At 36.5% G+C, this 24,212-nt stretch overlaps 1 protein-coding gene across 1 annotated transcript in view; it reads left to right on the top strand.

The window, feature by feature from the left end:
• Window positions 1-24,212, top strand: part of Sf3a1 (splicing factor 3a subunit 1) — a 346,050-nt gene that overhangs the window by 29,298 nt on the left and 292,540 nt on the right. The window contains exons 4-5 of the mRNA XM_090379835.1: window positions 182-216; window positions 17,542-17,666. Coding sequence (XP_090235961.1) covers window positions 182-216; window positions 17,542-17,666 — 160 coding nt within the window. The remainder of the gene's footprint in view (window positions 1-181; window positions 217-17,541; window positions 17,667-24,212) is intronic.

Genomic DNA, 24,212 nt, shown 5'->3' with positions numbered 1-24,212 from the left:
TCATCCTAGTTCTGTTTCTTTGTCCATTGTTAATGCTATAAATTCCATCCTAATAGACACATGCATACACAGTAAAATCCTTAAAAATATAAAAGCTGTAGTATAGAAATGTATTTACTCATTCATTTTATTTAATATTTAGTATATACAAATGTATTTACTCATTCATTTATTTTTCTAGTTCTTGAACCTGCTGCCCCAACTATTGTTGCCAAGGTAAGCTGTTAAAAATGAAGAGCGAAAAGGGAGAACTTAGCATTTGCTATAACTGTATCTATTTTAAATTATTATAATTATTTTTTTATTATAATTATTACTAGGGGGCTTCACCCCCTGTTCGTTGCGCTCGCTTCTTTTGATAAAATGAAATAAAATACTTACAGAAACTTTCGACACTGTATGTTTCTCCCTCAGCTATGAATACATAAATACGCTACATATGGAAATCAAGAATGGTACCACGTGGTCATGCTAGATAAACAAAGCACAAACGCACGAGGTTTATCTAGCATGACCACACTAAAACAGAAGCTTGTATTACCACGTAACCTGCATCCCACTTCTCCCATTGACTGAATGAAAATCATTAGGAGGAAAACTTTTTTAATGTATAGAAAGATATATTATATATGTATAAATTATATATTTTGATATTTTATAGTTTTAAGTAAAAATAGGAAAAAAAATTTTTTTAAAGTATAATAAAATTTGTAAAATAACAAATCCCCGTATCACATACTATGGGAGGTATTTAGACGATGTTCTAGTTATTACTGATAGTAGTACTATCCAAGACATTTTACATTCTTTTAATAATATTCATTCTAGACTCAAATTTACATTGGAAAGGAAGGATACGGATACAAAGTCATTAAACTTTCTAAATTTCACACTTACCCAGGACTCAAATAAAATACAATTTAGCATCTATCAAAAACCTACAAACACTGATATGCTTCTATATTATAGTAGCTATCACCCGTTCACCTACAAAAGATCGATTATCTTTAATCAATTTCTAAATGCCTATAAATATTCAACAAAGGAATCTGCTTTGGATTCAGAAATACAAATATTAACTAGTAGGTTCTTAAACAGGGGTTATTCCGTTGCCACAATAAACCGAATTAGGGTACAGGCTAAGGATAGGATACAAAATACTACACCAACCAACAATAGTAATATCAAAAAATGCTTTATTTCTGTCCCATATGTTGAACAGTGGCACAAACAGCTTAATAGATTCTTTAAAGATACCGAATTTAAAATTGTAGCCAGGCCAATACGGAAGTTACACACTATACTGAACAGTCGCTCGATTCTTTCCACATTCGCAACACAAATTAATGATCTGGTATACAACATTTCTTGCGGTGATTGTGACTCGTCTTACCAAGGTTCGACGCGATTTACTCTTAATATTCGTGTAAATCAACACGAAGCCTCAGTTCGTGCTTCTCATTCAGCAGCGTCAGAATTAGCCTTTCATGCCATTAACGAAAAACATACTTTTTTATTTAATGAGGCCAAAATACTTAATGTTCAACGTAATTATACGCGCTATTAATTGCAGAAACAGTAGAAATTAAATTACACGAGAATTCTGTTAATGTTCGGCGGCCATATTTGATCTCCAATGCGTGGACCTTTACGCGCATGCGCGAAGACAAATAATCACTTATTTAAGTTTCAGGTCTAATCCGATTCGGTAATTTTCATTCCTGTAATCACGACATACGGTCAAAAAGCATTATCAGCTTCAGGAAGGAAAATAGTTTTGAATATTTTCGTTAGATTATTTTAATTGCGTTAATTTGATTTTTAATTGTTTTAAATTGGTTTTTTAATTGTTTAATTATTTATGTTTTACTCTAACGTACCGGTAAGTTGTTGATTTTTTTCGTTTTTATTTCTGGAGGGTATCATACGGAAGTGTTCTACGTACTATATTGAGGTAAACTCCTCTTATTATTTTACAAATATTATTATCAACGTAGAACGTATTGAGTATTACAGCTCTGATTCATACTATCTAAAGTATAATAAAGTAAAAAAGTTGTATGGTTACAAGACCAACATAAATAAGAACAGAGTTCTGTATTTTTTTATTATAATTATTACTATAATAATTATAAAAGAGATATGGTTAGAAGACCAGCATAAATAATGCAGTTCTGTGCTTTCTTGTAAACTTTTAAAGTCAGTTAACACTTCAGTGCCCTGATTTTTATATTTGTATTTAAAAAGTGCTTCTCTATTCAACTTGCTAAATAAAAGCAAAGGAAGAATATATTAAAAACGATTAATATTGATATTAACATTTAGTTCAATGGTTATTTTTTAATTTTGTTATAAATTTACTGTCCATCTGTTTTGGAAGTGAGAAGTTTTTTTTTTTATGCAAACCCCAAACATGAGAGGTATTAGAACCTATAGTACTTAGTATCATGCTTGGGTTGGAGGTTGAGAAGACGAAAGAAGATATTTGTTGACATTGGACTTGAACTTCTGTAGACCGTAATTTTCAGGAAATACGTATGAAGGAAGGTTGTCCCAGAAAACGGCAGTTGAATGAATAAATGAGAAAGATGAAAAGTTGGTTCTGTGAGTTTGAAGTTGGACAGTAAATGGATGTTGGCTGGTGGCGGCACATGTTCGGACTGTTTTGAAAGAGAGAGTGGGAATTATAGAAGCCAATTCAGAAGAACAGTGCCCATGGAAATATCTGTAGAAGAGCCATGCAGCAGAAACAGTATGTCTGTGAGACAGCGAGTGTAGAGACACTGGTAGAGATGAATCATTATTTAACTTAACTGCCCTCTTCCGAATGGAATCAAGAAGCCTGAGAGAGGTTTTGGGAGCACCATCCCAGATGTGAGAACAGTATTCCATGGCAGGGCAGATTTACGATTTATACAGAGTGAGCAGCTATTTGAAAGAAAAGTAATGCCGAGAGTGAAAGAGAAAACCAAGTTTTTTAGATGCAGAGGAAGCAATATTTGTAATGTGCTTCTGCCAAGAGAGATTAGAAGTCAGGGTAATCCCCAAAAGAGATATATCATTTTGCCTAGAAATCAGAGTGTCACTAAAGATAAGCATAAGAACAGAAGAATCCTTTTTCCGAGATATAAGACAAGACTGAATTTTAGAAGGGTTGAAATCAACTAAGTTGTCTTTGCTCCACTGGAGAATTACCTGAATATCGGCATTTAAGGAATTGGTAGCAGATTTTCGAGAACTTGAAGCTGATTGAGCAGGACAAGGTTTCTCAAAATGGAAAGTGGAATGCAATGTGCTATCATTGGCAAAACTATGGATAGGATTTCCAGCCAATCGAAGAAGGTCATTAATATACAAGAGGAAAAGAACTGAACCTTGGGGGACACCGGCATTAGTGGAAGAAGTTAGAAGACAGAGAGCCATCTACCATCACCCTCAGTGAGCGATCAGAAAGAAAACTGGATAACCAATTACTAAAAGAGTTGGCAAACCATAAGATGGAAGCTTGTTTAGAAGACCCTTATGCCAGACACGATCGAAAGCCTTTGAGATGTCAAGAGCAACTGCTTGTGTTTCACGGAACCTTTCCATTGAATTAGTCCATAAATTGGTAACATAAGCCAGAATATTACCAGTGGATCGACACTGACGGAATCCATACTGGCGATCGTTGATCAGATGAAAGGTTTCTAGGTAGTTTAAGAGTTGGCGATTAATTGATTTCTCCATTACTTTAGAAAGAGTAGAAGTAAATGCAATGAGTCGATAATTGGATGGGAGGGATTTGTCACCCTTTTTAGGAACTGGCTGGATATGAGCAAATTTCCAAGCAGAAGGAAAAACACTTTTGGAATAAGAAAGTGAAAAAAGGTGGCAAAGAATAGGAGTAAGTTCAGGAGCCCAGGTTTTGAGAACAAGTGGAGAAATACCAACGGGACCTGGAGCTTTCTTAGCATCAAGATTCGTCAAAATCCTTCTGACATCCTTTTGACGGAAGACCACAGGAGTCATTGAATGGAGTGCATTGGGAATGGTGGGAGGTGTTTTACCAAGATCATTAATACATGAGTTGGAAGAAAAATGGGATGCTAGCAGGTCAGCTTTATCCTTGTCTGAAGCGACAACAGAACCATCTGGTTTTGACTGAGGTGGGAGCAGAGATGGGCAAAAGTTGCTCTCCAATAGCTTTAGCAAGAGACCAGAATCCTCAGCTACCATTACGGCAAGAAGCAAGTTTTCTACTCTTAGCCTGTTCAAACTCTAGTTTGGACTTATTAATAACTGCTTTACAATTGTTGCGAGCTTTGGTGTAGGCAGAAAATGAAACTGGAGAATTAGAAACAAGCCAATTACGATATGCAACATTCTTCTCTTGAACAGCCTTAGCACATTTATTGGAAAACCAAGGTTTAGATAAAGGACGAGATTTTAAAGTGGAGTGTGGGATAAAGGATTCCATTCCTGCAAGAATAATTTCACTGACACAATCTGAGTAAACATTGACATCAGTAGTTTTGAAACAGTAATCCGACCAAGGAAAAGAAGAAAAGAAGTCTCGCAGGTCATCCCATTTTGCATTCTTGTAATGCCAAAAAACACGAGGTTGGGAATAGCCATGAGATAAAGTTTCCATTGGAGAAGAGACAATCACCAAGTTGTGATCTGAAGTGCCTAAAGGACCTCTGACTTCGACCGTGTACTTAGAAGGGTTGTTTGTGAGAAAAAGATCAAGTGTATTGGCTGTATGATTAGGATTGTCCGGTATTCTTGTAGGTAAATGAACAATCTGTGCTAGGTCATTAGTAATTGCAAAAGCCTCAGCATCTCGACCTGCTGGGTCGGTGTGACTAGAAAACGGAAGCCAGCTGGAGTTGTGAACATTAAAATCACCAAGGAAAATTACTTCATTGTTAGGAAAGTTGGACTGGAGAAAGTCAAGTTGCAAAGAGAGGAAGTCAAAGAGCTCCAAGTGATTAGTGGAGTTGGGAGAACGGTAGAGACAACAGATGAATTTGACACAATGAGGTAGAGAGATTTTAAGCCAGAGAAGATCAAAGAGAGGAGATTCCAAATTGCCAAGTCTCTGACAGGGAATATCAGAACGGACATATGCACGAGTACCACCTTTGAGGGGAAAGGAATCATACAGCGAATAATTTGGGCATCTCAGATGCCCAAATTATTCGCTGTATTAGTCCATAAATGGGTAACATAAGCCAGAATATTACCAGTGGATCGACACTGACGGAATCCATACTGGCGATCGTTGAATCAACCGATAACTGAGATTCTGTCAGAAAAAGTACATGGGGTTTGGCAGACTGCAAGTGGAAATGGATATCGTTGAGATTAGAATTGAGACCACGTATATTTGTGAAATTAATTAGGAAGTGCTTGGATAGATTCAACAATGAAGTAGGCAAAATATTGAAGGGGAAGGACATTTGATGTGGGAAGTTTTTCCCCTTTTTCTTATGTTGCATATGTTTGCTTTCTTGCATCATTTTCCATTACTAATACTAACATGTTCATCCTGAAAGGCACCTTGTATTAATAGTGGCCAAATGATGCAAGTAAGCAAAGCTTATACAGAATAATAATAAAAAAAGCAGCACATTACCCACTTCATATGCTGATTCTTTCTGTCAACACAGGACAACAAGTATTTTCCACTGGGGAGAGGATACACAGACTGAGTGATCACTGAATTATGGCCACCTACCTAATACAGTGTTAGGCCACTGGTTCCTTATAACAGCCGCTATTCCACCTAGGAATTGATTCCACTAGATGTCTGAAGATGTATGTAGGGATCTCTAGCTATGCTATCTGCAAAGCTTTTCAGTGTCGGGGCGCCTCCGTAGCCAGGTGGGCAGGAGCAGCAGTGCTTAGGACCCGCTTCTTGATTAGACCGGGGTTCGAGCCCATGACCACCAAATACTGAGGATGCGGAAAGGTCAGGGAATGACTACCGCATATCCCCGGAGCAATATGGCCTTAGTTGCTAATGCTCCTAAAAACGAAATAACAACCACCACCACCACAGTGTCAGAATACATGACAGTTGCATATCCATACATGTCACTTTCCATTCCGAAACACTCCACAGGTGTGCAATTGGATTGAGGTCAGGTGAATTGTGAGGCCAATCAAGATGGGTGATGGTCTTCATTGTGTTCCTTGAACTACTTTTGCACAGTGCAGGCCGAATGACATGGCTCATTATCATCTTGGAAGATCCCATTTCTATTTGGGAAAAAATGCAACATGGCAAGGTGTGCATTGTCTCCTAAGAGCTGCTCGTAGACCTCACCAGTGAAACATTGGTCCTTATGCACCAAGGGTTCTAGTTCTTTTACTTAAATTATTTAATATAATTTAAATTAAATTATATAAGCAATCACTGCCACCTGCCTGGATAGTGGGCACCATGCACCCATTGAGTCCATGGACTTGCATTGCTTGTACCACACACAAAGGCATCTGTCTGCACTTTACACCAGGTATTTGGACTCATCTGATCAGCACATTTGTTTCTACTCCTCCAGTGTCCAACCAGCGAGTTATTGACACCACAGTATTCATTGTTGACAGTGATCAGCAACAAGGAGAGGGTGTCTCTTAGGTCGTCTGCTGTGGAACCCCATATGTCTGGGTGTGTGGCATATCATCGTTTTAGATATTGTTCTTGCATTCCCAATATTGTATTGTGATATCAGCTGTTGCCCAGTGACCTGCCATTTAGCTCTTACAATGCTCTGCACCTTTAACTTATCACGAACATCCACCGTGTGTAATCCTTGACAGTTCTGTCAGAGGAATGTGGTTACCCATCCAACACCATTCATTGTACACTAACCACAGTGGGCCGTGAGCAACTGACAAGACATGCCATTTCCAACATGGAACACCTGACACACAAGTTCCCACATTCATGCCCTTTTGAAACTCGGTGATATCTTTACTACATCCCATAACTGCTACTTTATCTCTGTGACTTGTACAACCAGATACAAATTAGCACTGCTATAGCATAGGAAGCTGATTGGGTTTTTATACTGTGAGCTATGTGACATGGTTCATTACTGATGGGGTGGTCATAATTCAGTGATAACTGAGTGTATATATGATCCACGTAGATCTTTGGATGCTGATTCCAAATATGTTGTTGGTTTTCTTCTAGTGCATCTAGTTTTTGTGATATGGCAGATTATATGAACATAAAACTGCTTATACAACTTACATACTTATTCAGCAAACCTACATGAATTTATATAATTATTATTTATTTATTATTGTTTATACAATCATATTTATATAATTGTGTGAATATACCTATATCCATTTTATTTCATAATTTAATTATTTCATTTATAAATTGTTTATAATCAAAGATAAGACCCGTTGAATTACTGAAACACATTCATCATCATGCTTTGAAAGTGTAAAAATTACCCCAACAAATTCTGCTATGTATGTGGCTCTTTCCTAACTAATCATAACAGTGTGCAATCATGGTGGATATTTGGAAAATTTACCAGTTATATTTTTCTCTTTGGGTGACTAGAATAAGGCAGGGGTGCAATGTGTTATTTGTTCTGCTTGTTCAAATGGATTATGTGAGTGGTTGAGCAAAAAAGGAAAAAGTCAATGCTGTTTGCTATACCCATGCTATGGAGGGAATCAAAAGGTGTGGTGAATGTTATGACTGGATTCTCAGCGAAGAATAAGTACAAAATTGTTTATCTGAACCTGGGTTCACAGATGAGACCAATCCCTCAATTTGACGGTATTCCAATTCAAGTTCCACCACTGCCTGGTTATCTTCTTTTGAAGAAATGCAATGAAGGTGTAATTGGCGGAAACCTGAGAACTTCAACCGGTCTGAGTACCCAATGAAGAGAAATCTAAGCTGAAGCTGTTTACCCAAAATGAGTTGCATAACCTGATTAGAGATCTAGCCCTTTTCAAAGGTAAAGCTGAAACTTATCACCTCGAGACTAAAGCAGAACGCTTGGTTAAGAAGGTCAGTGTATCTTACTATCAATAAAAGAAACCAGATTTTGGTGACCTTCTTTATAAGGTAAACAGTCAGCCCAGCCATGATATCAGGAGAGTTTTTAGTTAATTGTCAAAAGTACACATTACATCTGAATGGCACTTCTTCATTGGCCCTTCACAATGAAGCTTGAAAGCAGTTGTCTTACATAATTAGAACTTAAGCCATTCATCCCCATTGCCCACTCTGTTCAACTAAATGAGACATACTATAACATAAAGACACTACTCAAAGAAATTCAATACAGCACTCATCAATGGAATATCTGCATTGACCTCAGAGTCATTGGTATGTTAATTGTCATTCAAGGATATTTTGTAAAATATCATTTTCTTATGTCTGTGGGACAGCTGTTCTGGGGCATACAATTATATTAGATGTCACTGGCTTGAAAGTAGCACAAATGAGCCTGGAATGAGCAGTGTGCAGTATTTTCTATTATTGGATCCAGTAAAGAATTTCCTTCCCAGATTAAACTTGCTGTAATGAAGGGTTTTGTAAAAGCAGTGAGTAAAACGAATTTGAGAGGATTTCATTACTTTAATGAGGGATTTCCAAACATCAATAACATGAAAGTGAATGAGATAATCTTTTTGGGACCTCAAATTGCAGAGCTTCTGCAAGATGAAAGTTTAGAAAAATATCTCAGTGTATTAGAACTAAAAGCATGGGGCAGACTTTCACATGGCTTTGTGAAGTATTTTTGGATGACCACAGGCCTCTTGTGTACAAGGATAATGTAATCGGGTCTCTTGTGTACGTGTATAATGAAATCAGGCACTGTATGTCACTGAAACTTCATTTCTTGCATTTACATTTGGAATTCTTTCCCAAAAACCTCGTCTCAGTGAGTGATCTGAGGTGGGGGAATGATTCCATAAATACATCAAGGCAATGGAAAATCATTACCAAGGTTTCTGGAGCAAATGTTGGCAGAATACTGCTGGTTGTATTTCTGCAATATTTCAGAGAGTTTGTTGTTGTTGTTGTTGTTTGGTTTTTAGGAGCATTAGCAACTAAGGCCATATATTTCAGAGAGTGTACCAAAGGAATTCATCCACACAACATTTTTAAATTGTACATTTTTTTTATTTTACAAATAGTGTACTATTATTTTAACTCTGTGTTTAAACTGTAAAAGTGATATAAATGTAATTTAACTAGTCATGTGTTTTGTAATGAAATACTCTTAATTAATTTGTAGTGATATTATCAGCAGTCATATTGTGAAAACTACACATGCTAGAAAAAACACTAAGAACATATTTGAAATCTGTATGTGGAACTGATTTAGACAAGTATTTTCATCTTTGATTTAAAAATGAAAAAAAAAAAAAAAAAAAAAAACCAGCTTTAATTTTTTGACCATCATCATCGTCATCACCATCAGCCATTTTCAATCCACTGCAGGATGAAGGCTTCTCCAGCAACTTTCCAGTTCCTTCTGTATTTTGTGCAATGGCCATCCATTTACTACCCACAAACTCATGAATTTCATCTGTCCATCTCTGTCGTTGTCTTCCAGATTTTCTTCTAGCTCCTCTTGGGTACCATTGTGTTATTTTCTTAGTCCATCTTTGAGCTATATGTCCTGCCCAACACCATTTTAGTTCTTTAGTTTTGATAAGAATGTCCTTTACTTGAGTTTGCTGCCTAATCCATGTGCTTCTTTTCTTATCTAACAGTCTGATTCCCAATATAATTCGTTCCATTCTTTGCTGTGTAGTTCTCAGCTTCTCTTCCATTCTTTTGGTGAGTGCCCAAGCTTTACTTCCATAAATCATGGTGGGGAGTATACATTGGTTCATTATATCGCATTTCAGAAAAATTGGGATATTGCTCCTCAGTATGTGACTATATTTCCTGAATGCTGTCCATCCAAAATTTATTCTTCTCTTGACTTCCAGCCATTTATCATTATTACAGCTAATGACCTGTCCCAGATAAGTATATGATTCCACCTTTTCAATTACTGCTCCTTCAATCATTATATCCCTTTCTGTGGCATACTTGTTCATCATTACTTTTGTTTTAGCCATATTCATCTTTAGTCCAAAATCCTTACTAATTCTGCATAACTGATTAAGATTTTCCTCTAATTCTTTGGGATCGTGGCTTATAGCCACAATGTCATCTGTAAATCGTAAATGGTTTAGGTACTCTTCATTCACATTGACTCCTTTCTGCGACCAGTCTAATCTTCTGAAAGCTTCCTCAAGGGCAGCAGTGAACAACTTCTGAGATAGTGTCTCCTTTCTCAATTTTAAATTTACTACTGTCTTCGTCTAGTCTAATAAAGGAGGTAGCATTCTCATATATTTTCTTCAAAATCATAATATATGGTGTATCTATGCCTTGTCTTTCCAGTGCCCAAAACATTGCCTTATGCTGTATAAAGTCAAATGCCTTTTCATAATCCACAAGTGCCAGGCATAATGGTGTTTTATATTCATTTGCTTTCTCCATTAGCTGTGATACGTGAAGGTGATCCATAGTTGAGAATCCTGTCCTAAAGCCAGCTTGTTCTTTCGTTTGCTTCTCATCAAGTATTCTTTCTAATATGTTGGTAATGACTAGGGCTTGCAAACCGGTTTTATAAAACCGGTTAAATTGGTTTTCATATTGAGTTGTTAAAACCGAAACCGTGCTTCTAAAACCGGATTCGAATATTTTCTTAGTTAGCCCTCGAATATAGTTTTTTGTTACGCACATTTTCTTTTGTTTGTTTGTTTGTCTGGATCGTTCAACTGCTTTATGTTTTAAACATGTTTTTTATTTTATTTTAAGGTGCAAATCTCATGGGCAAAGTGGCCCAAATCTTGGAGGGGTACCTTTTATCTTCCCACCTATATCATGGCACGATGCAGGTGTACTCATTTACGACCGAGTAGAGTGTGTTTAGTGTCAAACGGCACCAGGGGTTCCCCACATCTCCGTGTGCTATACATTGTGGGTGTGAAACAGAACACTGTCAATGCCAGAGGTTTAAAAGTATATGTATTTTGTATTTGTGTAGTGTCGTGTACCGTTGTTCATCTGGTCATTTAGCCGCTGGGCCCCTAATGGGACCCAACGTTGCCCCACTCCGCCCCATGGACCTAAAAAAAAAAAAAAAAAAAACCCACTATAGATAGGGGTCAGCCAAAACGAAGGGAGTACTAGTTGGGCGATTTGATGTTAAGTTTTTGGGTGTAGGACTCGAGCAATTTGGAGTTGATTCGGACATTAGTTGTAAGTTAGAGAAGGGGAGGGAGACTGAAGACGGGGGGGGAGATAGAGATACGAGGTCCATAGGGAAGATGATCCCAAGTCAGTGGAGCAGGCCCATGCCCCACCAGAATGAAAAAGAGGGGTGGCAGGGGGGACACCAGGAATGAACTCCCCCTCCCTCTGGGGAGTGGAGGAAAAGGACCATGCAAGGAAGCGTGACTAGGGAGGCCTAATGGCAGCAGCTGAGCTGTGCTGGTGGGTTCTGTCACTCCTGGGATGAAGGAAGGAAGGAGGGTTTTTATTTATTTTTTTTTTTCTTCTCCTGAGAGGACTGTCATATATCCAGGAAGTTTCTTACTTTGATCTTCAATGGGTGGTGTTTGGGTGCCTAACCCGTCTAGCAGTGAAGACAGACTGCGCAAACTCGGTAAAGGCGGTGTAGCGCTGCTCGTTCATTATAATCACGTGCTCACAATGCGGGGAATTTTCTTGCATTTTAGTGACAAACCTTAGCCGAAATTTGTCATATTCATGGCAATCATACATTACATGATCCCACGTTTCTTCAGCCCCCGCAGCGACACAGCGGATCTTCTTCTATGCCTAGGGATGTTAGCTTCTCTTTAAAGGGTCCGTGGCCTGTCAATAGAAATGTAGTATGGAGGCCTGCTGAGTACCAGGGAGGAGGCTTTGGACTGATGAGGTTCACAGAGGGAATGAATGTACATAATTTCAGAGATTCTCTTCCTTTCCTGTTTGGGGTTGTTATCAAGGTTAAGAGTGATGCCTGCTGTTTCGGTGGGAATACTCTTCTTCAATCGTTGAAGAAGAGTATTCCCAGCTAGCACTTGTAGAGCTGGGGTGCTTACTGTACGGCACACCCTTGTTACGACAAGGAGCATAGAACGCTATATGGAGCCTAGTTTACATCGATTTCTGTCGAGGGAGACCCTAGTACACCGTACTGAGGCTCCATAGCAAGCTATTGGGACAAATATGGCATTATAGATGAGGGCCAGAGCCCAGCACTTTAGGCCCCGGTCTTCACGGCTTATACGGATGATCATGGCCGAGTATTTTTTTTATTTTCTAGTATTAGTATTAGTAACGGCCGTATGGTGCAAGAAAGCCTATGGCTTATGCTGCACCAGCCAAAAAAAAAAAAAAAAAAATCCGAACAAAACAATGATAAAAACAAAAATTAAATAAATAAATAAATAATAATAATTAATAAATAAATAAAAATAATAAAATGAAATTAAAAATTAAATAAAAAGGAAATTAATCCTATCATCCTATGCGCTTCCCTTACCCGAAAGTACTATCCAGATGACCTTTGAATTTCCCCAAACTGTCGGCCTCTACCACCCATGAAGGCAACTTATTCCAGTAATTTATAACTCGCTGGCTAAAATAAAACTTCCTGCAGTCCAATCTAAACATTTCCCCGCGTAACTTGAATTTATGTCCCCTAGTTCTAGCATCATTTATAATCTTGAAAATTTTGTCCTCCTTCATTTTACTGATGCCTCTCAGAGCCTTAAACACCTCAATCAAATCTCCTCTAAAGTGTCACATATATATCAAGTGAGGATGGAAATTTAGCTTCATATCTAAGACGATTCCTAAATACTTGATTTCTGGGTATAATCTTATGGAGGTGTTGTCAATTTTGATAACCGGTGGTCTTCGTAGTTGGAGTGTTCCCTTGAGCAATATAGTTTTGGTTTTCTCTCCCGAGATCTTTGGTCGGTGAATGGCTGCCCAATCCTGGAGCTTAGTTAGTGCGCAATTTGCTCGCTCCTCTAGATCAGCTCATGTGTCACCATGCGCCACCAAAACCAAATCGTCAGCAAACGCAAAGGGTTGAGTCATCCCCAAGTCATCCCAAGGAACTCGTCCAGGACGATGGACCAAAAGAAAGGCCCCAGGACCGAGCCCTGGGGACAGCCTCGGGAGACCTGGCTAGTGACAGATTTGTACTTGGTACTAACATGGACAGTGCAGTGTCTCAGCTACTCCTTGGCACATCTATAAAGGTTGAGTGGTGCTCTGGCTTGTCGGAGTCTTCTGATAATACTTGGCCACCACAGCCGATCAAACACTCCAGCAAAGTCAACTGTGATGGCTAGCGCATACTTGCCTTGAGTACTTGAAGCAGTAGATATTAATTTAAGAAGAGCATCTTCAGTGCTGCAACCAGCTTTGAAACCGTACTGAAGTGGCGAAATGAGATTTTCTTTAGAGTAGCATTTTGACTACCTGCTGAGTAGAAGCCTTTCCAGAAGTTTGCCGAGGACTGGCAAGAGAGAAATTGGCCTGTAAGATTTTGGCTCTTCAGGTGGTTTGTCTGGCTTCTTCAAGATGAGTTTAAGGCATGCCTCCTTCCAGATAGCAGGAAAGTGGCCTTCCATTAGGCATATGTTGAAAGTGGCGAGCATGGTGTTAGGGGAAGTAGGTTGCAATTTCTTGATAACATCCACTTCGAGGAGGTCATTGCCAGGAGTTTTATTTTCTTTAGTTTTGTCCAGTGCAGCTTTTAGATCATCATTTGTAAAAGGTTCTTCAGTATTTTCTGTTGTGTAAGAATCGTTAGCGGTAACAATCTGTAATTGCTCTTCAGTTAGCTGTGAATCATCTGTTGGAAAGAGGGCATTTAGCATGTTGTGGACAGAGTCCTCCCACGTGAAGGTGGAAAAACCATCAGGCTTTACAGACTGAGTGAGTCGGAGTGATAGCGTAAAAGAAAATGCTCAACATTTTTCCGTTCCCTCTATCTTGTTCGCCAGGCAAGTTATGGAACGCGCATTATTGATGGTTACCCACTAGAAACAGATTAGCTGAATATTGCATCAAATTTCAATCGTAGAAAGTTTTTTGCTTCTTTATTCCTATTAAATTTGTGATCAAATTTAGCTTTTATTTCCTACCAAATTTAGCTTTTATGTAATTTTGAAAATACAATAGATTTAATTGGGGAAAAAAATTGCAAGTAAATAAATTAAAAATTTCTTTGTGAAAATTTTGAAACTTGCCTCGTTTAGACTCTTCATTCAGTGCTTGCGGGAGTAACGCATAGTATTGTGCCTTTGTTATCTTCAATATTTTTATTTAAAATTTTCGGTGATATAAATTCCTACTAATTAATATTTATTACTCTTAATATGTCTAAGATGAAATCAAATGTATGGAATTATTTTGCTCGAAAAAGCAAATATGAAGCACAATGTTCGAAATGTCAGAAAATAATGAAGTCGTCTGGAGGATCTACATCATCTTTGATGTTGCATTTAAAGAAAATGCATCAGATTGACATTAAACAAGATAACAGTGAACCTCCCGTAAAAATGGTAAACATTAGAAAACTTTATTGTTAAAAAATCTGTGGAAGAAGAGATTTCAAAATTAGCTGCTTTAGATGGATTTTCTTTTAATTCAATTGCCAAGAGTGAGTTTATACAATCAAGCCTTCACCTTCAGAGAAATAAATACGATAAATTACCACCAGCCTCAGTGAATGGAATTAAAAATATGGTTTTAAATTATTATAAAACTAAGAAAGAACTCATTCAGCATTTCAAAAATTCTTTGGTTTTGGGTGCATGGTATTCATTGACTCTAGACAAATATACGTCTATACAAAATAAAAAAGGTATATGAATATAAATGTGCATTCAAAAGACACTCATTGGTCGTTAGGTCTTATTGAGATTAATGGTTCACTTGATAGCAGAACTGAGCAAATCGTGAATGGACACCTGAAGGAATTTGGTTTGAACTTGGATGAGGATATTGTTGCCTGCACCACCGATGGAGCAGCAATGATGATTAAGTTTGGCAAGCAAATTACACCTAATCATCAATGATGTATAGCCCATTGTATACATCTGTCAGTTATAGATGTACTTTATGAAAAAGCAATCAATTATGGTGCCACAGTCTCTGAGTCTCCCAAAGACAATGAAGAAAATGAAAATAATGAAGAAAGTAGTGATGATGAGGAAGTTGAAGAAAGACAGCAAGGCATGCTTTATCAAACCGACTTTACCGATGAGCTCATTGATTTCTTCAATCCAATGGCCAATATTGTACAAACTATTAACAAAGTCAGAAAAATTTGCAATCTTTTTCGAAAATCGCCTACCAAAAAATTACATATTACAAAATTTTGTTAAAGCAAAATTTAATGGGAAAGAATATAAACTTATATTAGATTTTAAGACTAGATGGGATAGCACATTCTATATGATTGAGAGTTTTTGAAATTGAAAAATTGCATTCCAAATGCTCTATGTGCAGTACTGTCAACTGAAGCTGTGTCTGACGATGACTGGAAAACACTTGAATTGCTATGTGAAACTTTGCAACCAGTTGAAATGATTCCGAAAGCTATAACCTCAGAAGATACAGACTTACTTAAAGCCGAGTCTTCAATAGAATTTCTGCTTGCTAAGCTTGATACAGCAGAAAACCCATTCGCTTTAAAGTTTCACCAAAGCCTCTTGCAGCGTTACAATGCAAGACGAAATTGCCAAACTGTGGCTTTGCTGAGCTATTTACACAACCCCAAAAAAGTTTAGGAAAGAAGATTCAGGTTCAAGAACTTTTAATTTTCCAAGTAAGCAAGTTTGGAAAAAGCATGCTGAAGAGATTTATCAGAGATTATTTGCAAAACATTCCGAAGGAGTCTTAGCGTTGAATGAAGAAACTGAAAATAAACGAACTGTTCTTTTAGAAGAAAACAAAGACTCGTCTAGTTCCGATGTTGGAGATACACTCATGCAAGAGTATGATAGTGTAATAAAGAGATTAACTGAAGAGCCTTCAAAATATCCGAGTGAATTGGAAATCAGCAAAGAATTTAAAATTTTGGAGGCAACTAGCAGTAGAAGTGAAAAGCTGGAGAAAGTTTATAGAGCACTGCTGACCATTAAACCAATCTGAGAGAGTGTTTTCGATCACGGCCTCTTTAACACAAAAATAAGGTTAACTCTATCAGGAAAAATGCTTAATATACTGTGTTTTTTAAAGGATCATTTTCAGAAAAAAAGCTGAGCAATAAATAGTAAAGTAATTCCCCCATGCTGTTTTTTTTCACATTATTTTTATTTATTTATTAATATTATTATAGGGCTTATTATTTTTTTCTTTACTATATGAGAAGAGAGTTTTTATTCAAAGGATTTGAATACAATTTGTAATTTTGTATAATCTCAAGCTGGCTACTTTTTTTGGAGCATTTTAATTTTTTTATTTTTTTTACTATAAGAGGTGATAGATTTTGTTTAAAAGATTTGATTACGATTTGTACAATCTACTCAAGATAAAATAAATACCTGTGTTATAAGCTTTTAATTATTTTCCTTAAGTCTGAGAAAATCAGTTTTAAGAGTAAACTTCGGTTAAACTCGGTTTTGAAATTTCTCGGTTTTATGCAAGCCCTAGTAATGATCGTTGTGAACAACTTGTAAATGTGGGATAACAAGCTAAATAGTCTATAATTTCTAATTTTTGAATTATTTCCTTTCTTATGCAGCATTTGAAATCTGCACGTGGAACTGATTTAGACAGTTTGATTTAAAAATAAAAAACAGGTTTAATTTTTTGACCAGTATTATTTAAATCATCACAAATGCTAATTTGTGTTATAGTATAGGTATAATTCTTTGTAGGTGTGATTCTGAAATATAATTCTAAAATTTTAGTAAAGTATAAAATGTTTCTCATTTTTATTTTATTATTTTATTTTTTTTTCTTATTTATTTTGGACAACAGCCAAATTTATTAATTAATATTGATGGGAGTTTGTGAAAGGAATTTTATGACAATGAAGTTATGATTAATTTTCATTGCCGATCAATTAGAATATGTAAAGATGAGAAGGAAAATAGTAAATTGATGCCATATGCTTATAAGCTGACCACCAATTATAATAAACTAATAAATTCTGTTTGTTTATCATGAGAGGATTCTTTATATTCCTCTTTATTTTTTATTATTATTTTTTTTCCCTTCCTCCTTGACAAGATTTAAGCAAAAGTATTAATTTTCATTCATGTGTTTTAGTTAAATTCAGCTGAAAACCAAGCCAGTTTATTTTGAAAACGTAAGATATTGTCTCCTTGTCGGAGATATTTCTCCAACAAGGAGAAATCTAAGCAGGTAGTTTGCCATTTTGACAAGACTATGAATAAATTTTAAAAAAAGGCTAATGCAGTTTAAAATTAAGTTTATTCAGTGTTGCTTTTGTTATATGTATATTTGCTTTATAGCCTGTACCAGTTACTCAAAAGCCAAGTGAAATTGGAAAAGCTCCTGAATTAGCAATAGTTCCAAAAGAGCCACCACCAGAGTTTGAATTTATTGCAGATCCTCCTTCGATATCAGCATTTGATTTGTAAGTTTCTTTCATCATTAAATAATTTTCTTCCGTAGTTTATTGAACCTGTTTAAACAGTATATTTTTCAATATTGAGAAATATTAGGTAAATAAGACACTTAATAAACTGTAGTAATGAGAAATAAAAAAAGTATGAAAAAGATATAAAACAAAATCTTAATTTTTATGATTACGATGAATTATATTTTAACTCTTTCAGTGGGCATTTCACCCTTTCTAGACAGTGTGTGTACAACCTGGAATGAATTTTTTTGAGGAATATGGAAGTTTGTAAAAATTGAAAAGCTATGCTTTCAAATATACAGTAAACCCCCACTATTCGCGGGGGTTGGTTACATTCCTGAGAAATGCCGCGAATACCGAAAACGCGAATACTGAGTTTTGGCTCCCATAGTAATAAAGGGGTTTCGTTCCAAAGTATGAAATATATAAGAAAAACTCTTATTAAAATTTTGTCTATGTATGTATTATATGTACCTTCATAATATGACTATGTACATAGACAGCACATAGTGAAATGCAAGCATATGGCATCGAAATGAAAATAAGAAACAATTTAATATTAAATGTAATATTTATTAGAAATTTCAAACAAATCTTTCAATCCAGTGCCTTTGCTATAGCTAAAAAAAACTTATCTCGCCAGTGCTATCACCAGTTTCGCTAAAGTGTTGATAAAGGAGTTTTGCCTTTTCACGAATGATGAGTGAACTTAACGGAATTTTATTTTGAGTTCGGTCTTCTATCCACAGATTTAAAGCCTTTTCCATTTTTTCTATTTTAACATCATGAGTTACAGAGCAAATTTTTGAAGCAATTAGCGTGTTTTCTCGGACACTATGGCGGATTTTTTCTTCCGATTTTTTGATTGATCGTACTGTTGACTCATTGATTTTATAATGTTTTGCCACTGAGGAGACACTTTCACCATTAGAAATTTTGTCTAAAAACTCAATTTTATTCGCTAATGTCATCACCTTCTTTGATATTTTCACATTTCATATTCCCTTGTTATTCGTAGCCATATTTTTGTACGGGTTAGAAAGAACTTGTCCAAATAAAGTCACTTTCTTCCGTTAACACACTTGAAAAAATCTGTTTTACACTACAAAACGGTAGATTTATCACTTATGTAAGCATATCAATTTATAAATTGATAAATTTATTCAATTTATAAGGCATATAAATTAAAAACAAACGACGGAACACGAAAATGTAAATTTTAAAGCACCTTCACGGCGCTTTAAAATTCACATTTTATATTAAATCAGCGACCGTGAATACAGATACCGCGAATAGCGGGGGTTTACTTTAATTGTTTCCTAGTTTAACTTTATAGCTAAACATTACAGTGAGATTATTGTTGAAAATAAAACCAAAATTTAAAATTTAGTTTAATTTTTTTTTTAGATTTTAATTTGAAAAATTGTAGAAATAAAAATTCACCATTACTTATTTTTTTTTTTTGGGCAGTAACATTCTCTGTTTATACATGCATTATTTTGATTCAGTTTCATCAATTTCTGGATCCAAATTACAGAGAAGTTTCTTTAATTTCAGAGTGTGCTAAGTGCACTTCATTTTTATTAGCATTAGTTGAGGCATATGATGCAAGAAAGCAAGCTTATATAGCCAACAACCAAAAAAAAAAAAAAAAACCGTTCCCATTTCATCCATCCAGTCACTCCAAATGTTTGTCTAGGTCAGCCTTAAATTTATATAAGCTATCAACTTCCACAACAACAGATGGAAGTCTGTTCCAGCAACGAACTACCTACTGGCTAAAGACAAAGTTGCACACATCTATTCTACGACTATCTTTCCTCATTTTGAATCTATGCTCCCTCAGGTCCTTAATCTCAGCAAGCGGAAGTATTCCATCAGCATTGAGCCTGCTCAAACTATTCAAGGCCTTATACACCTCAATCAGATCACCTTGCAGGTGCTAGTTTCGAGATGCTGCAACTTACAGAACTTTAGCCTCTCTTGGTAAGAGCACCCCTTTGTTCCTCTCACCAGTCTTGTTGCCCTTCTCTGTACTCATTCTAGCAACTCTACATCCTTCCTAAAATGAGGCCTCCTGACCTGTACGCAGTACTCAAAGTATGGCCTGACCATTGCTTTGTACAACGGGATAATCACCTCCTTGTCTCTGCTAGCAAAATTCTTATATATCATTGACAAGACTCCCTGACCTGCTCTGGCAGCCCGTCTGCACTGCTCAGTGAACTTCATATCTGATTGCACAATCACTTCCAAGTCTTTTTTTACTCTCCACTTCCTTGAGTGTAGTACCACACAGTTGGTATGCTTCTCTTGGGTTACTGCTACCCATATGCAGTACTTTGCATTTGTCAATGTTAAACTTCAGTTGCCACTTCTCAGCCCATCTGACTAACTTTTCCAGATCCTGTCGCAGCAGCATACTGTCATTACTGTTATTAACAACTATGCCAACCTTTGTATCATCAGCAAACTTGGACATTAAGCCTATTATACCTTCATCGATATCATTGATGAATACACAAAACAACAATGGGCCCAGCACCAAACATGGTGAACTCCACTAATAACATTAGTCCACGAAGAGCAGTGTCCATTGATTGCCACTCTATGTTGTCTCCCACTCAACCATCCCTTTATCCACTGTAGTAACTTGCTCTTAATGCTACACCTCTCCAATTTGTATAGCAGTCTTCCCTGTGCAACAGTATCAAAAGCGTTTCTGAAATCTAAGTACAGGAAAAGTCCAAAAATCCGGACCACCCGAGAATCTGGACTTTTCAAAAACTCTAAACTTTTTAAATTTAGCGGACTTTTGTGTGGCACTCACGCTCATGCGTGAGTGCCACAGATACCCGGCAACAACAAGTGAGCTTGCGGTCCCCATTTTGAAACAAGCAATCAAACTGTGGCAACACTATAATTTTTGTCCTACTCTTTCCATTTAGCATATATAGCATACATATTTACAAGCTCATAATAATGGCTCCTAAATTAGATAATCTTCATGGTGTGAAGAGAAAGAAGAACACATTGAAATTGAGTGACAAACTGGAAATAATTAAACTAGAAAGTGGTGTGAGCAATACTGTTTTAATGGAAACATACAATATCAGAAAGCCTCCAATTTACGTTATAAAAAAAGCAAAGAATAAAATTCTAGAATTCACAGCCTCATCTGAGCCTTACAATAAAATTGCTGAGAGGAAAAGTTTACATCGGCCAAAATTAGAGAATCTTGAAAAAGTTTTGTACGAATGGTTTTTGCTAAAATGATCGGAAAGTATGGTAATTTCTGGGCCGATGCTTATTGTCAAAGCAAGGTCTTTTAAGGAGCAAATGAACATTGAATCAGAGTACACATTTAGTGATGGATGGCTTAGGAATTTCAAGACTGGTCATGGTATTAGACAGTTAGATATTGCTGGAGAAAGACAGTCAGCTGATACACAAGCAGCAACAGAATATAGTGCAACATTTGAAAAAACTGTATCTGACTACAACCATATAGCCGATCAAATTTATAATGCTGATGAAACAGCAGTTTACTGGAAGTGTTTGCCCACAAAAAATTTGGCTGGAAACCAAGAATGAAATGCAACAGGGTTTAAGCTTAATAAGGACAGAGTAACTGTTCTTATGTGTGCTAATGCTTCATGTCAGCATAAAATTAAGCTTTTGGTGATTGGTAAATTTCAGCACCCACGGGCCTCTAAAGGAATTGTGCACTTACCTGTGACCTATAAAGCCCAAAAGAATGCTTGGATGGACAAAGATATATTTTACAATTTGTTTGTTCATGATTTTATTCCATCAGTTTGTCAGAACTTGAGAAAATTGGGGAAAACTGCAAATACAAAGTGCCTGCTACTTCTCGACATCTGTAGGGTCCACCTGCATGAATCAAAATTAGTGTCTGATTGTGGAAATATTTTTGCATGTTACTTGCCACCAAACATAACACCATTAATTCAACCCATGGATCAAGGAGTCATTAGGAACTTTAAATGTCACTATAAAAATGATTTTATGACGAAGATGATGCATAAGAATGTCGATCCTTCAGAATTTCAATGCAGTTTTACATTCAAAGATGCAACATTTTCACTCACGACTGCATGGAATGCAGTCAAGCCTGTAACTCTTTTAAGAGCGTGGCGATAACTTTTAAAGTTATGGTCGAACGTGATGTTTGCAGATCTACAATCTGATCGAAACGAAGATTTTTGAAGGATTTCACATAAAGCTGAAGGCATCTGAAGTGAGGTTCGAGCCCGTCACCACCAAATACGGAGGATGCGGAAAGGTCATTCAGGGAATGACCACCGCATATCCCGGAGCAATATGGCCTTAGTTGCTAATGCTCCTAAAAACCAAATAACAACAACAATCTGAAGTGAAAGAACTGATGGAAACTTAAATTATGTATGGAAGACAACCCTCTACTCAAACTTAATGCTGATGACATAGAAGGTGGATACGCATTGAAGACGATGTTGAAGTTGCAGCGACTTTCACTGATCAAGAAATTATTCAGAAGTCTGGTGAAGAAAACGACAAAGTTGAAGAAGAAAAGATATCTTAGGCTACTGCAGAAAAGTCCATTGAAACAGCTGTTAAATTTATGGAACAGAACAATAGCTTCAGTATTCAGGATGTCATTCATGCGCACACGGTGCATAATAATTTTATCGCAAAGAAATTACAGTCGTAAACAGGATGATATATGAAAGTATTTAAAGAAAGCAATAGAAGCATCAAGCAGTGCAGCAGATAGAGTAGAAGCTGCAAGTGTTCCATCCACAAGCAGTGCAACAGACACAACAGAAATCACGGAAAAGAACGACTAAATATTTGTTTGTATTTTGAACTTTATATTTTATATGAAAATGTTTCGTTAATAAACTAAAACAAATAATTAATTTATATAAAATATGTGTCTTCTGCTTTCATTTATATACTGTATTTTTCTTTTACATTGTTCATTTTTAAACACGATTTCAAGCATTACACGCTTTTTTTTTTTTTTTTTCTTTTGTGGTGAAAATTTTTGTTTACATCTTTGTCAGGTGTTGCCTTTATTTTTCTTTAAAACTGCTTGTTTCGATAAATGAAGCATGCTTTATTTGCTAATGAATAAACTGTCAAAATTTACCTGATCATCTCTTCTTTATTCCATCTTAAATTTGAATTTTAAAAGTACTGCCTGAGAATCTGGATCGACCCAGTCCCCGAACAGTCCGGATTTCTGGACTTTTACTGTATATGATATCAAAATTATTTTTTGCATCCAGTTCCTTTGTGACCCCACATCATAGTATCCAATCAATTTGGTCAGACAAGACCTCCCTTTAACAAATGCATGCTGTGTCTTAACTACTACGGCAGTCTTGTCTAGATGATGCTTCTTTAACCAGTGATTCCATTATTTTCCCCAGAACACAAGTTAAACTAGCAGGTCTATAATTACTTGTGTCACCTTTGTGAATTGGTGGTACATTTGCACACCTCTAGTCCATGGGGACCTCCCCTGAGTCCAAGGATGCTCTCATAATTATGGCTAAGGGTTTGCTTACTTTCTTTGCTGCCTCCTTTAATATAACTGGATAGAACCCATCCACCCCAGTTGCCTTCCTTATGTTTAACTTCAACAATTTCTCCTCCACTTTGCCTCAGTTTTACAAAATCACTTAGCTCCCTGTTAGAATTTGATAAATTTCTGGCATTCCCCTCCTTGAATAACTCCTCATGTGTGAATGTAGATGCAAAATACTCATTCAGTTTATCAGCTACCTGAGCATGATAATCAATAGTCAAACCATCTATGTTAAATGGACTAATCTGATTCATCCCTTTCCTTCTAGAGTTTACATAAGTAAAGAACTCTTTACTGTTTTTCTTTGCATCCTTTGCCAAAGATTTCTCGTAATCTGCCTTCGCCTGCCTAACCTCCTTTGTGCTGCTGTGTTTGCCTAATAATTTTTATGCATCTTTTTCATTTTTCTTTTCTGCCACGAGCCTCATTAATTCATCTGACATCCATTTAGGCCTAAACCTTGAACAGTATTTCTTAGTTGGTATGAAAAGCCTAGTAGCCTCCAAGATTAAGTACCTGAAGGCTTCCCATTTAGAATTCGCTGTTGGCAACATCATCAGTTAATCCCACTGTATAGAATTTAAAAACTGTCTGAGACCTCTGTATGGTCACCTTTACAAAATCAAAAGCCCTTCCCTTTATGCTTGATGGTAGTTACACCTTTTTGTAAATCCCACATCAGTACACTGTGATCACTGTCACCCAGTGGTTCCTTTATCTGCGAATTCTTAATGCATGAATAATCATTGCTGATAATCAGATCAAGAGGATTATTCCCTCTGGTTGCCTATTGAACATTTTGCTATAGAAAACAGGCATCCAGTAAATCCCACAAGTCTTGCTAGTTTGCGAGTGACCAACCCAAAAGTTCCCTTCAATATCTGGAAAGTTAAAATCCCCCATTATAACACACACCCACTATCATTTTTCCTTTCCCAGTTCGT

Source organism: Mastigoproctus giganteus, chromosome 8 (assembly GCF_048544385.1).
Source record: "Mastigoproctus giganteus isolate SK-2022 chromosome 8, ASM4854438v1, whole genome shotgun sequence".
Taxonomy (NCBI): domain Eukaryota; kingdom Metazoa; phylum Arthropoda; class Arachnida; order Uropygi; family Thelyphonidae; genus Mastigoproctus; species Mastigoproctus giganteus.
The sequence above is the reverse complement of the archived record's forward strand: the minus strand, read 5'-3'. Positions and strand labels throughout refer to the sequence as shown.